Genomic DNA, 18,664 nt, shown 5'->3' with positions numbered 1-18,664 from the left:
TCCGGTAAATGTTTTGAGCGCTTGACTGCGTATTTCACTCCATTTTCCGCGTGCTACCTAGAGGACGAGTTGAAAAATATCAAAAATACATGAATAAAGTAAAAAAGGGGCTGCAATCAAAGCGATTCAATTCTGGCCAAACACCTGCCGTCGGGTGTGGCGTTTCCCATTTCTAAGGAATAAAATTAGACATAAGCTCGGCTAACAATAATACTACGCAAACACATACACACACACAGAAAGGTTATGCCAAAGCGAGGATGAAAGCAGGAGAGAGAAACGAGAGAAAGAGAAAAAATCCAAGAAACTGAACCAAAATAAAAGTGTAAATTCCATTCAAAATAATTTAGCCCCAAATTCCTGGGAAAACTTTTAAGAAAAGCAGCAAAGGAGCAAAAAGCAAAAACAAAAAAATTTTAAGTAAAAGTAAACTGAAACAAGCGAATGTCAAGCGAAGTTGCCTGGTTGCGCTTGGAAAAATGTTTCTTTAGGTGGCCGGCCATCTAAAACTTTGATTAGACCAAATGAAGCACAAAATCAAAGCCCAAAAACCACCCGACTCAAGAAAATATGATGTGCTGGTGACAGTTAAGCAATCTCACTGTCAGCACATCCTGTCAAAACATGCAGAGAGCCTGAGTGAAAGGATTGCCCCAACTTCAGCTATTTATTTGCCCATTTAAATGCCCAGCAAAATTCGCACACAATTTTTGTGCAAGACCAGGAAAGAAGCTTTAAAAAAAAAGAAAACAGCAAACACACTTCAAAGGCAATCAGCGGGGCGTAATTGTGGTGTAGAGAGAGACAGAGAGGGAGGGAGAGAAAAAGGAGCTGGAGCTGGGAAGAGATTAAAAGAGAAAAAGAAGCTTAAATACAAGCAAGCAAGCGTCTGTTGTAAATTATGTGCTGTAATTTTCTTAATAGTTTTCCGGAACTTTACACACACACACACAGCATGCCAGACCATAATGTAACTAGCTGCCTGCATCTTGCGGCTGACAGTTGTTTGTGGCCTTTCGCTGCAACAAGCACGCACACACACATACACACACACATATACATAGACATAAGCACATTAGTGAACCGCTCTGATGTTTACAATTTGGCTCTGTTATTTATTTTACCTTCATGCTGGCATGCCCCAAAAGCATGCCATGCATTAGCATATTCATCCATGGAAACATGCTTATTTATGTGAGCGTAATGCCAATCAGCCTGACAGCCTTCGCTGTTGTAAATCAGGCTCAATTTGTTAGCGTATGGCAGAGTCGTTGTGAATGGCTGCTATGGTTATGCTTTTTATTGATTTTCATGTTCAGTCAGCTGCAATTCGTGCGCTTTCAATCACAACGCGAAAAGCTGCTGATGCTGCGCCAGCCCCGTCTCTCGCGCTGCTCTTATTACATATTGACTTGCATTTTATGTAGCGTACTTTACGGCCATAAAGGACGCACATATGGCTTTGTGTGCCTTACGGCGGTCCTTGGCCACAGCAGCAGCAGCAGCAGCATCAGCATCAGCAGCTCTTAAATGTCTGTGTGACAGCCCATAATTTTTGGCACTAAATAAGAAACTAGCTCGAGACAGGGCACAAGAAAAAAAGAAGAGAGCTCATAATAAATGACGAAATTATCACGGCAATAATTACACGTGCTAAGCACCAGCTCAAGGCACCGCCACAGCTCACCCGCACATAAATTGAGAGGCGTGCCAGACCAAAGGCGTAGCGCCTGGCCAAAGATACTTACATATAGTTTGCAGCTAGCTGCTAGACGGCTGAAAACATATACATAAATCCGCAGCAACATGAATATTACCTTGAGGCCGGCTTCGAAATGACATCATCAAATATGTAGCGCAAGCTGAGCACAAAGCGACCATAATCTGACACTAGGCAGCGCTTAGTTTGCGCATGAGGACAGCGGCGAGTGCTGCCCCGCCGAAAGGTAGGCAACCAAAAACGTTGCAGCCAAAAGCACTTAGCGTAATTTGCGTCTAGTCTCAGTGAGCGAGACAGGGAGGGAGATAGTGTGAGTGTGAATGTCAGTATGAGTATGAGTATGTGTGTGTATGGGATGGTTTGTATATAGCCCAACATAGGCGGCTGTTTGTTCCGGTTTCGACGCCGCCATCGCTTTGGCAAATAGAAAATTTCCACTTCATAAAATGCTGACGACGCAGAGCACTTATGTTACAGCGGAGTGGAGTGGGGTGGAGGGGCAGCTCAGTTGGTCGCTTTACCAGCCATCATGCCAGCCAGTCAGCCATTGTTGTTGTTGTTGTCAATTTTAGTGTTACTCTGCCTTTGTCTCTCTGTCTCTGTCGCACTCTGTTTACTGTATGGCTGTAGGTGTGTATGTGTGTGTGTGTGTGTGTGCATTAAAAAGAATGACGGCAATTTTTGAAAGCCGCTCGCCTGGGCGCACTTTTCGTAGTTTAAACAAAAATTGCTTGCCGCATTTTACGATTTCTTGGCAATTTGTTGCGCCTGTGCCGCAGCCGGTCCAGCAGCAGGTAACAAAGAGAGAAACAAAGCCCTAAAAAAAAAAAAAAAACCCAAAATCAAATAAAACGCAACGCGTTCTTTTCACCTGCGTGCGTTTTCGGTGCTTCGCACAATGACGATGCTCGAAATGAGCATGAGCTGGCAAGACGTTATAAAAATATGCGTAGAGGCAGAGGAGCAGGAGGCAGCAGGCAGCAGCATGAAAAGTGAAAAGAAAATTCAAATAAAATTAACAAATACATTGCCAGAGCCGAGCAACAGCTGGCGTGCCGTTAAGAAAACGGCCATAAAGCCGTTCCGGAATTCAGTTTCAATTTAATTTCAACAAGCAGAAATCGCATTTGAAACTCTAAAGACTCAATGCCCGCCTATAAATGTTTTGTAGCTGCCGCAAATGAAACTTTAAGCTCAATATGCCATTAATATTTATAACTCTCATCCACATTCGATTCTTCTCTTTTCTCTCTCGCACAGATGGTGGCCACTGACGAGCAGGCGAACCAGGGGCATCCGCATGCAACAGATTCGGGCGGCGGCGCCTCGAACACGGGCGCCTTGAACAAAATGAAGGCAACGCTCTCCTCGTCGCTGCTAACCGTGACAGATAAAGGTGAGTTCAGCCAAGTTTGTGATTGAGGTTTGGGGCATTGGCATTCGGGTCCATAAGTGCATGCGAATTTATGGCATGAATTTTTATTCAAGTGCTCATAAAGCTGCTCGCTCAACTTTGCACAAAACTTTGCCATTGCAGGGCCAAGCGCCAGCTGACGGTTGCCTGCAAAAATACAACGTATACGCAGCGTGAGCGCAGACAAAAGGCCAAAGCTAAGTAAGCGCTCAGAGTGCACGCAACTTTTAACAATGAGCCGAAACAGGAGATGCGCTAAGCTAGCACAACCCCAAAACAACAACCACGCCCCCTGCCTACCTCCCTGCGCTGAGTTTTTCCTATTAGCTCACGGCGCTTAATCTGAACGAATCTTTATGCGCTCGCTGTGCAAATTGAATTATGCAAGGGTCGCCGTCGGCGTCGCAACAGTCAAGTGCATTTAGCAGTCATTGGCATTGGCATTGTCATTATCATAGTCATTGTTATGACAGACATAAACAACGAGAGTTGTACTGTATTATTTTTTTTACTAGTGTCCACAGCACAAATCCAATGTCAATAAACGTCTAGCAGCAGCAGCAGCAGCAGCAGCAGCAACAGCAACCGCACATGGCAACATGTTGACTTTTGTGTCAATATACCCTTGCTGCGCCGGATGCTCAGTCGATGTCACGAAATATGAGACGCTCTGAAGAGGCTGAGACCCATTCGATAATCGTATATAAACTCGTACAGCATATATATTTTCCCTCTCGCAATCACACGCCAATTGAGTGTGGCTAAGATGCGATTATCACATTTTCTGTTTGTTCTGCGGCAGAGTATTTGTGTTTCGTCAATACGAGTGGGGGAAAAAATGAAAATGAAAATAAAATGAAACAGTTTATTCTTGCTTTTATTGCATTTTAGTTGACTGTGCGATGGCTTCTGGCTTTTATTGCGGCCACAGCAGATTTATTAGATCGAAATGAAATGTTATTTTATGATGTTTATTTAACCAACTCTGCTCCACTGGGCAACGGCTCACCGAGTCTCCCCACGAGACAAGTCCACAGTGTCAAGTACTTGGGCTGCTGCTCCTCCTGCTATTTGTGTGCATAATTTGTGTAAATATTTTTGACCTCGAACCGCCACATAATTGAGCGTACTTAATGTGCACTTGTTAGCAACATTTTATTAGCGAGTTGACCAGCACTCCAGCTGCACTCAACAAACTATTTCAAATAGCTACATATGCTGGCAGCACTTCAGCCTGCCGATACGCAATTTAATAATTTAAAGTGTACTTGAAAATGTTCATTTTGCCTTACTGCCCAACATTGTTTCACTAGTTCCATTTCAATGTCGTGCCGCAGGTAAAAATGAAAAAAAAAATGGTACACGTGCAACAGTGCGTATACGCAATGTGCAAATAAAAAACCATCTTTGTGCTTACCTTTCGACTGTAACTAATGCAAGAGCAACCTTTTCCATCCCAACCTTTCGGACCCTTTAAAATCATTTATTTATTAAAAAAGAATTCTGCAAAGTAATATTTAATATTAATATGATAAATATATAATGTTTTCAGCTAAACTCACATTTCTGCTAGTATTAATCATTCCTTCAGTGGGTTCGCTTTGAGCTGCTTTCGCTTCCGACGTTCGACATTGTGTGGCCTGGCTAATTGACGATTCGGCGACACGCCCACTTGTCGCTGCGCAGTCGGCAATTTCCGTTTTGACTATCGCTAATCGCAGTCATTTATTTTATTTATCGCCGTCGTCGTCGTCGTCAGCGTCATTGTCGGCGGCGGCTGTCACGTTAGCAATTTGCAAATGAATTAATTATGAAATCAGGTCACATTTTGCCCAGCAACAAGTCAATTACTAGGGCGCTGACCACGCCCAGGGGAGGACGAGGGCGAGACTTGACTGCATTTGTGGTTCTTTCTGTCATTTGTTTTTTCTTTTTTTCCCGTTGCAGTTAATAAAATGTCGCCACGCCCGTCGCTGGTGCCAACGGATACGGACACCAGCGGCAGCTACGGCTCACCCAGCTATCAGCAGCAGCATCAGCAGCAGCAGCAGCAGCAACAGCAGCAGCAGCAGGAGGCCAGCAGCAATCTGAACAACAACAATAACAGCACGTGTGGCGGCGGTGGTGGCGCCGCGGCCAAACAGGAGCCCGGACGCCGAGCGGGCGCGTGTCGGGTGTGCCTCAAGTCCTTCAAGCCGGACGACTACCACAAGACGTGCTTCGAGTGCCAGCAGCGCGTGTGCGAGGATTGTGCCAGCTACAGCAAGCTGGATGAGCACGAGGATGCGGTAAGTGTTGATTGTTATTGTTGTTGTTGTAGTTGTTGTTGCCAGCCATGGAGGTGGAGCTGTGGACAACTGCAGCGCAAACATGAACAACACGTTTCCATGCCACTAGGCAATGTCCATTTGTGGGCGTGGCGAAAATAAACACATTATCCCGCGGCGCTTAATTAATAAGAAAAACAATAGCTCTTTGAGTTTGTGTATGTGTGTGTGTGTGTCTGTGTGAGTGCCTCGCCGGAGTTCCCGTTTGCCATAGCAAAAACTAAAGCGCTGCTGGCTGTGACAATGATTGCGAGGGCGTGCCAACAAAGGCGTGGCATTGGCATACATTAACCGCTGCCTGCACACAAATTAGATTACATTCAGGGTCGCTCCACCAACACCACCAGCACCACCATCAACAGTCCGAGCAACAGCAACAATAGCCCGTCGCTGCCTTCGCTCCGCCTCGTGGCATTTACAAGATAAAAGCCAGATTAACGAGATTAGCCGACAGCTGCCGGCACTGGCCGCACTTGCAACTGGCCTGTTGCCTGCCCAGTGGTGCGGCCACGCCCACAACTAACCAGCCCGCCGCCTGCCATGCTCGAACTGTTCAATCAGAGCCAGTTCACATATATCAATGCCACACATCATGTCCATTGACAGGCCAACAATAACAAGTTGACGAGACATCTAAAGAGAGTCGCATATCTGTTGAATCAGCAACGGAAAACGGCAACGGCAATGGCAACGGGACTGCAGCATTTATCTTGAGTTTCTGATAATTTGGCGGCTTTCAACATGCCGTCGACATATGTATATGTATATACATAGCTCTGAAGTGTCCGGCTACGCCCAGCGCATAAAATTTAACGTTTGTTCGTCAACTGGCCACTTTGGTTAATTGAAATTGATGTTTGTGGGCGGTTACTAACACACACACATACACACACACACACGAGCAGTTACTCAGCAACATTTACAAGCACACACACACACACACATGCTTGCATATGTAGTTATGACCACAGGAGCGTAATTATGGCCCACGTCTGCACAATGAACGCATGCGACGTTCCAGCCAGCTGTTGGCTTGACCACACTGCGGTCCCAGCCGCTGTCATCATGGCTGGCCATTTCAGGCAGGGGGCAGCACTGGATGATGATATGCTCACTGAATTCAGATAGCATTGCATACCCATAGGGGCGCCGCATGAAATGAATACTGCTCGATTCGTATCGAATGAAATGTGCCTATTGTGATATTTCACATAATTATAGATATATTATCATCATTATCCTCACAGTTCTGTGTGCTGTTTATCTGGATATTCAGAAGAGGCATTCCAGTCAAATAATTGCCAATATATGCAAATGCAAATTTGCGACAAACATGTCGCTTAATCTAAAAATCTTGTTTACCATTTTCCACTGTAAATAACCCAGCAAGGACCACTTGCTACTGCTCAGCATCCTTGACGCTCTAATCTCGTATTGAATAAGTCAATATTCAAGCTTTGTTGCTCTGTTCTCTGTGGCTCTTAAGCACATGCAGCCACTACAATCGATTTCCTGTTTATGCATATAAAATTAGTGCTTAACAAACTGCAATTGAAGTGCTTTGCTTCTGTATGTGTGTGTGTGTGCCTTAGAACAACAGTCGCAGTTGATTTCTCACTGGGATCATGAACAGTTGCCGCAGCAGCTGTAATTATAACGCACCCAACTGGGGGAAACAAAAGCAATAAAAGCGAAAGCGCAGCTTTGGCATTGGATGTGACTCTGTGGCTGGAGCTGGGTGCAGCCGGGGGACAATACAGCACCATCCATGATTATAGACGCACTTGATGCACACACACACACACACAAATGTATAGAGAGCGTACGCTCTGCTGCAACTTAATTAAAATGGCGCCAACTTCCGGTGCTGCATTCACACATACGACCCTTCCGCCGGGTAAAATGAATCAACGACCAGGTGGAAATGTAGCGGCCATTGTTCGGGCTTAGCGAGCGCTGTGTGTGGTGGACGAGGTGGGCGTGGTGGGCACTGATGTGCGCCCGCTCGTAATTGAGGACATGGCAACTGCTTCACACCATCCCCATCTACCACTCCCACTACCACTTTCACGCCCGCCCACGAGCACGAGCACAGAAATAGATGGTTTCTTTTTTCGCAAGGTAGAAACCGTTGCAACTTTTGTTCAGAAAGTAATTAATATTTATTTTCAACCAGGCTCTGAAACAACAGCAATAACAGCAGCAGCAACAGCAGCAGCAGCGGTAGCCACAGCAGCCATCGCAGAGGAACATAATGTGGTTTCTTCAACTTTAGCAAACTAATAAATATTATCCCGCTGTTTCGAGCAGCCACAAATAGAATTCAGCGCTTAGCCATGAAATTTAATTAGGTGCACGCGTGTCGCCCGCTTCCTTCCTTCCTTCCTTTCTTGCACTGATTTCTCTCACGTAATTGGCCCGTTTTGCAGAACATGTGGCGCTGCAGCGTTTGTCGGCGCAAGATGGCCTCGCGCGTCTGTATACCGCAGGACTCGACGGACTCCACGCTGGACGTGCCCGTGCTGGAGGCACTGCAGCGCCGGCACTCGGACGCCAAGCTGGGCAGCAGCACACAGACGCTGGCGCCCAGCAATGGAGCTGCCCTGGCACCGCCGCGCAGTCCAGAGCTGCGACGCCATTCAGACGTCTCACCTGCATCGCTGAAGGAGCTGGAGCGCGTAAGTTAATCCCAGCACTGTTAATCTCTTTGTCTCACAATAATTCATGTACTTCCAGCAGCTGAAAGGCGGTCGCAGCATGGCGCCCAGTCGCTCGAACAGCCCGCCGCGCGGTGGCGAACTGGAGCCCGCATTCGGTGCGCCGCTCTCGCGGATGCAGTCGCGGCGCGGCTCTCGGGTCTCGCGCCAGCACAGCTATGACGACGACATGAAGGCAGGCGGCGTGGGCGGCAGCATGGGCGGGGGCGGGCCCGCATTGGGCATGGGCGCCGACGGCGCTGGCCTGGGTCTGCCAGCCATGCCACGCAGGTAGATGCAAGGTATTCAATGAACAAAAGTTCCACGATTAACTCTCACTTGCCCACAGGAAATCGGCCTACGATGTGTTTGCGCCAGGTGTGATGCAGGGCGCGGCGGCAGGTGCCACGCAGCTGCAGCGCTCGCCGTGTGATGGCGGCGGTGGCATTATGCCGCCCGTGCAGCTGCCCGGCTCGCGGCGCCCCTCGTTCCGAATGCCGCACCCCTCCGAGGACCTGCAGAACGATGACTCGCCCAGCTCGCCGGACAAGGGCAGCCCCGTGCTGACGGTGGACGACGATCGACGCATGCGACGACGCGGCTCACAGCTGTAAGTTGACATCAGCCCCACGGCTCAGCTGGTACTAAAAGCATGATTCCGTTCTCCCGCTGTTCCGTTGCAGACCGGATATAGCGGCCCTGCAGAATCGCGGCGCATTGCCGGCGGGCTTGCAGGCGGCAATACCGCCACCGATGGCCTCTTTTACGGGACCCAATTTGGAGGATTTGGAGGCGCCACGGAGGCAAACGTCCATGGATGGCGAGGCCATACGCATTGTCATACACGATGTTGATTCCGGTCCGATATGCGCATCCAAGCGTCGCATTGTCCTGCGCCGAGACCCCACGGACAAAGCACATCGCAGTAAGTAAAGCTTTGTAAACAGTCCATAGCACACAACGTACAATCAGCTCAATGTGTGACCGTGTATGCGTGTGCATGTGGGTGTGGGTGTGTGTGTGTGGGCGTGGACTGTACTTCTGTGTGTGCTTAACAAATTTTCGATTTGACAAGAGAGCGCTGGGTCCAAGCCACACCGGAAATGGCCAAGTAAATAAGACTCATTACAACGTTTGGTTATGCTAATTCGACAGTGCAGCCAACCGACCAACAGACCAACCAGCCGACCGGGGACTAACCAAAGGGTCTCGACCGTACCGCCAACATTTCCTGTCCGCTCTCGGCTCCATGAAGAATAACGAGTGTGTGAGTCTGGAGTCTGCTGTGGACTCTAATGAAACCCAAAGCGGAAGCCAACGGGTAGCAGATTAAGCAAACCGAGAGCATTCTTTATCGACATGCAGGACTACTGGCACTGCTGCTGCCATAATCGACCCAGCCAAAAGATGGCTCTGGCTCAGCCAGAGCTGCAGAGCATCCGATAGTATACATATTTATAGACACCCGCCCACCCACTGACATATTGTATAACGAGAGTCAGCTCACATTGCCAATGGCATCATTTGTGCCGCGTGTCAGCCCCTGCCTGTCTCTGTGCCTGTGTGTGTGTGTGTGTGTGTGTGTGCCCCTTCCTCTGCCTCTGTATTTTAATTATATGCACATTTTTTGCTGCATTCCTCGGAGCGGACGGCAGCGACAAACGATGCGCATGAAATGACCGTGCAAATGAATTTTTAATTATCAGCTGAGTAAAAAATCAATAGCAAAAAAAACGTGCTCGCGCATTAGAACTCAAAGATATTGCATTCAACGGCGAACGGCTATAAAATAAAAACTATTAAAAGCTTAATGAGCAGTGAACAACTTTTAGAATGCAGCGAGTTTCATCTAAAACGTTTGCCTGATTAGCAGTTGCACAAGTTGGTTCAGCTTAAGCTCTACAAAAGTAAACTCTGCCTTTTAGTTGACGCCTTTAAAATGAGCTAATGGCTGGCAAAAATGCGATGGCAGCAAGAAAAGTTGCAGCAATTCCATTATAAATATAAAAACTTGCTGAGAAGAAGGCAGAAATATTAATAATAAAAAAAATTCAGGCAAAAGAAGCTGAGAAGTTTGAGTAGAAAGTTTGTGCGAATATGGCCGAAGGCAAATGGAAAATTGATTTGTCAGTTAGTCGCACATAATTGAAGCTCAACTCAACAGCATATATATAAGACTGTAAATATATATATATATAGTGTATATAAATACAGAAGCTAGCATGGCATATTTATTTAACTAGCCAAGCGATTGCCTTTCACTTTCAGGCACGCTGGCTGCCTGCGAGTGGAGCACGCTAAATTAGTCAAATGAAAAGTAAACCTAATTGGCTTAAAGTGTTTGACAGTCAGGCTTATGCTCACGAGCGCACATAATTTTAATCAAATAACTAGCCGCTACCTGTCTGCCAGCTGCCAGGCTACGCGCACCTGGCTTATTGTCAAATACATATAAATATATATACATACATATATGGGGTATATCTATAAGGTAAAATTTCAATTTACATATCGTAAAAAAATGTCAATATCCAACAAAAACGCATAAGCGCAGCCTGCAATGATAAAAATGTATTTGTGTGTGTAGGTGTGTGCATGCTCATATCAAGAGTTAGGCATGCTCTCCTGGCTGCTTGGCTGGTTGGCTGACTGCCTGCCTGGCTGCCTGGCTGCTTACCCGGCATATTTGATATGCAACGAAGCAAGTGGAATTTTAATGTGCTAAACCATTTTCTTGCCAGGCGCTGTCGCGCCACTGCTGGCATTTGTTGTGGCTGTCATGCTTACACACACACACACGTATATATAGGCTATATATATATATCCATATACCATATCCTTTAGATACTTGGCTTAACCGCAAGCACACGCACAGCGCACTCGATTCCTTTGGCTGTGTCGGATGCCTGTGGCAGGTGCTGCCGCCTTGTGCTGCAATTTGCCTTGAGAGAAAGAGAGAGAGAGAGAGAGAGAGAGAGAGAGAGAGAGAGATATGTATATATATTGACTGTGCTGCGATAGACGACTGTCATATCCGCTTTAAAGTAGCTCTGCACATTTGAGTGCGCTGTTGCGCAATTAGCTGCTAATGGATGGGCGACTAATTAATCTGAAGAGCACATCACATCACATCTCATCACATCACATCAAGTGCAGTGCTACAAACGCAATCGATGGCGAATGTAATGTAATGTAATTGTAAATGGCCAAATGCGATTTCAATTATGCAGCTCGTTAAAGTATTTTACTGCCACACACATAGATACACAAGCATACACATACACACACACACACACACACACACAAGCAATATGTGACGCCAGTGGGCGTTAGAATGGCGTCTTAACACGGCTAATGAAATTTTATGCAGCTTCATGAGCTACGCATTTATTACAGCGAATCACGTAAAACCTAAACACCCATACACATTCACACGCACACACACACAGAAAATTTTGTGAGTCGGCTTGAAGCTTTGCGTGCGATTGCCTCGTTTCGGTCTGTGTGTTTTTTGGGGGCAACAGGTAGCCAGAGTGGGGATTCGTCTCGGCCTGGCTTGCAGTCGAGGCTGTCATTCATAGTTTTAGTGCTCTTAAGCACTGGGCTTTTCCAGCCATGGCTTACTTAAGAGCGACCCCCGTAGCCGCTATTCGTCTTTCAACTGTTGACATAAACGAGCAATTGGCTGTCGTGTAGCTGTTTCAGGTGTTTCACCTGTTCCAGGTGCTCCAAAGCGGCACTTGGCTGCACACGTGCGCCGCACTTGTTTATTAGTTTTGTCTTCAAGTTATTAACCGGGCCAATGTTTGTCTTGCAGCGCCATCTCAGCGCTTGTGCTAGTTTAATTAAGAATCAATTTTTATGGCTGCTGATAGGAGCCACTAAAACGCTTAGTCATGCCCGGGCCACAGCTGCACCTATGGGTGTGTGCGTGCCAGTGTGTGTGTGGGTGTGCATCGATTAAGTCCTTTGCCCAGGCAACTAAAAGTTTGCACAGCTAATGACATTAAATGCAGGACTCAGGACGGCCAGGCAAGCAATTGCCAGGACACACGCTTCAAAGTTTCCAGCAACCAATTTCAAACAGGTTGAGTTGAAAGCAGCAACAACGACGACTGCCACCGCACATAGATCACTTTTTAAGCGTGTACGAAATTAGTTTGTGACCTCGACGAGCGAAAGGCAAAAGTAGACGGCTGCGGGGGCAGCGGGGACTGTTGCGGGCGACCCAACAATAAAAAGTTGGTGAATGCCGGGCATAAACAAGCCCATAGCTACCAGCAGCAATGCTCAATGTTTGGCTTATTAAAATCCTAATGCTACCCACATAAAAATACGAAAACAGAAAGGAAAATAAAAATAAAAGATCAACAAATTGTATCATAAAACGTAGATGAATGACACATACACACGAAGCAGGAGGAGCAGGAGCAGCAGCGGGACAAACAACGAGACAAAGGATATCAAAATAGCCGAAGCAAGCAGCGCGTCTGCGAGTAAGGCGCCTGCAACCCATCCTCAGCCCAGCTCAGCTCAGTTCAGCTCAGCTCAGCTCCTTGGCCATTCCGGGCTCGCCTCATGATTTTAATGCCACGCCGTTTATGGCCACGACTGATGCCAGGCTGTGCAAAATAGATCGAGAATTCACTCAGCACGCACATTTCGTGCATGTTAAGTGCGGCCCAGGGATAGCTTACAGCTGTCACAATGGCCGAGTATGTGCGACTAATAGATACCCTACTAGCAATTATGCTTCACGCTCGCCCATAAATCACTTGAAATGATTTCTAAATGGCAGCAACAAATCGCGTCTCTTAAAACTGCTCGGTCATGGAGTACATTTATATCAGCCCGGTCAGCTCATGAATAATCTGCGCAATTTGACATCCTTTTCGGTGTTCGCTTTTGTGCTGTCAGTGGGACAGAGCAGCGCTGACAGCAAAGGATTTGAGCTTTATTTATTTCGTTTTTATGACCGTGTTTAGTGACCTGACGAAGAGAGGAGACCGAGGAATGAGAAAATGTGGAATGCGAAAAGAACGAAAGTGAGGCAAAGAAAACTTTTGATTAAAACACTCAAAGAGAAAATGTCGCGTTATCCTAATTGGGTATCAATGTGCCCCAAATCAAGAGAGGCAGCAGCAGCAGCAACGAGGCGTATGCGCAACATTTTATTGCATACTTCTAAGGGTGCGCGACGGCACTTTGTTGGCATTTCCTGTACGAAAACTTTTCCAAAAGCGAGCCACCTGCTCTGAATAATTCTGCTGGAAATCCACAGACGCACACACACACACACAAGTGCAAGAGCAAAAATGTCACTAAAAACCTTGGACGAACAAAAATTCATTGTCAATGTCTCCGCTGCCCCACAAACCGCCTTCCGCCCCGTTCAGATTTCTTTGGCTCTCAGCAAGTCGCTAGTTAACTTTCTTGGCAATTGTCTGCAGCCAGCGTTCAACTGTCTGGCCACGGGCTGTGCGCTGCTTGGTTAGAGGGCAGCGCTGCGGGGCCTGGGCGGCGGAAATCCGCTTTCGTAAGTTTTCGTGCACAAATTGTTGAAATTAGTTTTCTGCGCCCAATGATAAGTACTTGAAACTGAGCTGCACACTTGCTGCGTGCCTGGCCAGCAGCAAACTGGAATTGCAATTAAATTAATTAAATCGTTTGGATTCGTGCTGTGAAATCTGAAGAGTGCAGCTGCTGACTAGAAAATGATTATTTTCTAGCTAAATTCGTACAGGTGGCGATGCCAGTGCTAGCTGCTGTTCCCGACGAGCTGTTTCGCCATGAAAGTGTGTGCTTAGGGCACACAAAGCAAAACTAAAAACAATTTTGGTTTCCAGCTTGTCAGACAGACATAAAACGCAGTCGAACCCAGCTCGCTATACGTTAGTCCAACATGCATCAGGCTCTGGATCGAGCATAGTATTGAGTCTAAGCATCTCTTTCAAATATAAGTCGACTAAGCACAAAACTTGTGCAGAGGCAGGCAGACACACAGACGCACCGACAGACAGACAGACAGACAGATAGACCGACAGTCAGCTAGAAAAGTAAATAGTCGAACTGTTTGCCGATTCGAGTGCTTTTGTCTATGGCATATACGCAATGTGCTCATGGGTGTCAGACAAACACGCAAACAGACGAGGCGTATACGCAATGTACTCATGGGTGTTGGATAAGCAGTGCAAACTGCAAACGAAATCAACACAAATTGCTTGCCACATGCCCCAAATTTGTTGCTACGTGCGATGTCTGTGTGGACTCTTAGATTTAATATTGATTTTCGTCTTTATTTTTGCTACCCATAATCAGTCAGCATATTTTCTTATTAAATTTTGCTGCTGTCTATCTTCACAGCTCGAGGCTTTGGGATGCGCGTGGTCGGTGGCAAGACCGGAGCTGATGGGCGGCTATTTGCCTACATTGTCTGGACGGTGCCGGGCGGGCCGGCCGAGAAGAATGGCCTACAGCAGGGCGACAAGGTGAGTTGGCTCCCGAAAATCGCATTCCAACAGAACTTCACATAATTAATGAATTTCGAGGACAAGGCAAAAGATGATGTCAAATTTTTTGAGCAAATGCCCAGAACATTTGGGAAAATTTGAGTAGATAGACAGCTGTCACGATGTTAAGCGACCGATAAGCAAATTTGACAAGAGGCCTTCGACCGAAAGGGCAACTGTGTGATGGAAATTCATAAATTTCCCAACTGCCAACTGTCAGCAGTTGCACTTAGGGCAAACTCATGCTGACAAACGATAGCTGAAAGGATGATTTATGTGTGTTTCTTTTTTGGCATGCAACAGATACTCGAGTGGAATGGCATGTCGCTAATTGATCGCAGCTTTGAGGAGGTCTGCTCCATCATGGATCGCACCGGGGACATTGTGGAGCTGCTGGTGGAGCATGCAACAGATTTTCGCATGTGCGACTTGTTCGACGAGAATCTGCCGCCCGGCAATAGTGGCGGCCAGAGCGGGCCTCGGCGCTCCGGCGACGGTCCTGTAGGACTTGGACTTATAGCGGGTAAGTGACAGGCCAATGCAATTCTTGTAGCTAGTCCCACTGTCCAACACTGTTGTAATTGGATTTGTATATAGCTATATATATATATATATATTATATATAATTATTATTGATGTACCCTGAAAGCAAAACATAATTACATAATTTTCATTTGTTGTTCTCGTTTCTTGTTACTTCTTTTCCAACAAACTAAAAAACCAAAATTGATTGTTCAATGAATAAAAACAGACCCCGAAACCAACACAGACAAATCACCAGCATCGCCAACTAGACGGAAATTACCAAAAACTCCGGTATAAAAACAATTTCGTAATATTTATTTCAATTTGCGATTTACGATTTGAGATAAACAACAAAACACGAAAAAAGAAACAGCAAAAAAAATGAATATTTATATACTAAACTTATATAATACACAATGGGCTATAATGCAATAATTAGCTATAAAAAAAAAAACCAAACCAAAAACAAACAAAAAAATGCAGCTTAAGCATACGCAGTTTTCCACACAAATTTTTCAGCTTTTCCTTCAAGTGCTCACAATTAATTCTATAAAATTATTTGGCATATTTCAGTGCAGCTTCAGTGCTAAAAAAAAAAAAAAAATAAATAAAACTCTCACCTTTATTTCAGTCCACTTTACCATAATGGCTCTCTTATCATTTTCGATATTATCATTATTGTGTTTTATAAATACAAGATTTGTATTTGTAGTAGCTGGATATTGAGTAAAAATCTATATATATATATATTATATTATATGTTCTAATTTGATTTCTATGTGTTTTACGTTTCGATATACGTTGAATAACATTTATTTGGACTCCTAATATTACTACTACCACTAACTAACCATAAACAAATGGCCATGGCTAAATGTATTCTTTGCTATTTTGTCATATAATCACAACAATTATATCATATTTATTTTTCGGTGTTGGTAGAAATTATTGTTAGAGAACTTTAAAAAAATATGAAAAAACCAGAGATACAAAAACAAAAGAAACCCAGATACAACTACGTATATGATATAGTATGTATGTCAAGAACTTAACTAGAAATAGCAGTGACTACGCTTATGGTTACTATAAACTAACTAAATGAATTAGCTTAGCTATGAATGCTCAAAACTAATACTAATACTACAAGTTTCGATATGCGCTAACTATATAGCACCTAATATCCGTTACTCGACAATTGTGTGTGTTTTTGTGTTAGTTGAAATTTCTCTTGGGCAATCGAATTGCCCGATTAAAACACAGTAAGAACAAAGCACCAACAATAGATTTATAAGCTGAACATAAACGTTTTACATAATTGTTAGTCGTGTCAACGTACTATGCGTAATTGTCTGCTGACCCCTGCGTAGGAGACGGTAACGAATTTTTAATAACAAACAAATGACATTGAAAACATTTTCCTATATACGCAGCTTGTGTAGTAGCATTAAACTAGGCTCCGCAAATCGATACAATAAATACAAGAAAATATATTCACTACTAAGGATTACGAAACAGCTGAGCTGAGTTTGGGCCAGGCTAAATGAGTGGCTGCAGCCGTGCGGTAACTTATTATAGAACTATTTATATAGACAAATAAAAACAAAAACAAATGCCAAAACAAAACAAAACAAACAAAAACTTTATAAATGTTACTAGCGAAAATTGTAGAAGAGTTTAACTATATATAGTATATACATAAATATATATGAGTGTGTTTTAAATGTTATTAACTTTATATAAGTAGCAAAGAAAATGTGCGAAAAGTTTGAAGAAAAACCAAAAACAAAAACAATTAATAAGTAGCTTGTTGTTGAAATGTTTAAATGTTTTTTAACCAAAAACGAAAACAAAATTAACCCAACCTCCTATATGTGGTGCATTATATGAACATATATATATACGAGAGATGTACACATTATTTGGACCCAATCATAACTTGTATGTATATTAATATATATATATACATATTTATGTATGTATATATATGCATATAGTACATACGCCTATATCTACACCTATACGCATTTGTATTTGTGTATGTCATTGTTAGTGCTGTGTTTGTAAATGTTTAACATAAATAATATTTTGGAGAAAGCACGATTATACATATATATAAATATGGACATATTTATATATATATATATATATGGGCATATTTATATATATATATTCTCATTCGATCGTGAAGCCCACCTACTTATACTTATATGATGAACACACAATAACAAAGTGCTAAATGAAACATAAATCATTTCATGATGGAAACAGAATGATAACTCTTACTTAAATACCGTTAACTAAAGCTGCTGCTTAGCTATGTAACTCCTGTCAGATGGGTGATAAAATTGATCTTTGATTTGATTGTAAACTACACTGTATAGCCTACACACTCACACTAACACCCACACTCTCACACGTATACTTAAATAAGCTATATATATATAACTGTACCTATGTATTTATAGTCCTTATACAACTCGTTGAGCTACACGCAAGCATATGTACATATGTACTTATATACAATATGTTACATTATTATGTACTACTTCCCCCCAGCTATTGACTTAAGTACAATCCAACAAAATGAAACTCTATGGAATTATTATATGAGAATTATGAAAACTGATGACTGTAATTGTATTTGTGGCGCAAGTTGTTGCATTGACATTTTTTTATGTATGTATATGTTAAAATTTTTAAATGTAAAAAGGGTGAAACATAGAGGACCTCCGGACGGAGTTACACAACAACAGCCGCTGGCAGGAAATCGAATCACATTTTAAGAAAGTCAGTCGCTTATCTTTACACCTACGAAATACTATATTATATATATACATGAATATATATATATATATACCCATGTATACATAACTTTACAATTCTATACGATATCTATATACACCCAGTTATTTTGAACATTTAACACGTACCAATGTGCTAAATATTTGAAAACTAAAAGAAACGTGAAAAATAAAGTCTCTCTATATTAACTGCAAGTCCAAAAAACCGAAAACTATTTGCCTGGAAATTCGATTTATAACTTTTGTATGCAGCAGTTTGTCAGCTTCCTGTCAGCCTCAAGTCAACACCGACGCACCCCACCAATACGATGCCCGCCAAATGGTAAATGAACAAAGCAACTCTATCAATACCTAATATGTAAATGAAGCATCCCATACAACAATATATATACCAACATACCTATTATATATATATATATACCCTGTACAGATCTAGCACGTCCAATAAACCGCTAGAAAAATCCTTTTGAAATACAAATATAATCAGTGTAATATAGCTAGGTTCTATAAGTTGTACTTACATATTGTAATGCCCACGAAAAAAAAAGCAAAAAAAACAAACAAACAAAATAATAATAATAATAATGAAACGTGCGCTTTTCTTTATGATTTTGCTTTTGAAGTTTCGTTTCGTTACGTTTCGTTTCGTCTGTTTTGGTTCATATATACATA

At 43.8% G+C, this 18,664-nt stretch overlaps 1 protein-coding gene across 5 annotated transcripts in view; it reads left to right on the top strand.

Moving 5' to 3' along the window:
* Window positions 1-18,664, top strand: part of LOC6582200 (regulating synaptic membrane exocytosis protein 2) — a 53,844-nt gene that overhangs the window by 23,424 nt on the left and 11,756 nt on the right. For 3 of the 5 annotated variants that reach the window (XM_015162331.3, XM_015162329.3, XM_002007868.4), the window contains 9 exons: window positions 2,981-3,116; window positions 5,082-5,422; window positions 7,891-8,139; window positions 8,198-8,448; window positions 8,507-8,767; window positions 8,841-9,082; window positions 14,521-14,645; window positions 14,970-15,189; window positions 15,418-15,482. In XM_015162331.3, coding sequence (XP_015017817.1) covers window positions 2,981-3,116; window positions 5,082-5,422; window positions 7,891-8,139; window positions 8,198-8,448; window positions 8,507-8,767; window positions 8,841-9,082; window positions 14,521-14,645; window positions 14,970-15,189; window positions 15,418-15,482 — 1,890 coding nt within the window. Of the gene's footprint in view, window positions 1-2,980; window positions 3,117-5,081; window positions 5,423-7,890; window positions 8,140-8,197; window positions 8,449-8,506; window positions 8,768-8,840; window positions 9,083-14,520; window positions 14,646-14,969; window positions 15,190-15,417; window positions 15,483-15,515; window positions 18,315-18,664 lie in introns of those variants that run through there. The other 2 variants (XM_015162330.3, XM_044009419.1) reach the window with 2 other exon arrangements.

The sequence above is a fragment of the Drosophila mojavensis genome, unplaced genomic scaffold, assembly GCF_018153725.1.
Source record: "Drosophila mojavensis isolate 15081-1352.22 unplaced genomic scaffold, ASM1815372v1 contig_74, whole genome shotgun sequence".
Classification (NCBI taxonomy): domain Eukaryota; kingdom Metazoa; phylum Arthropoda; class Insecta; order Diptera; family Drosophilidae; genus Drosophila; species Drosophila mojavensis.
Note: the sequence above shows the minus strand (reverse complement) of the source record. Positions and strands in the feature narration are given on the sequence as shown.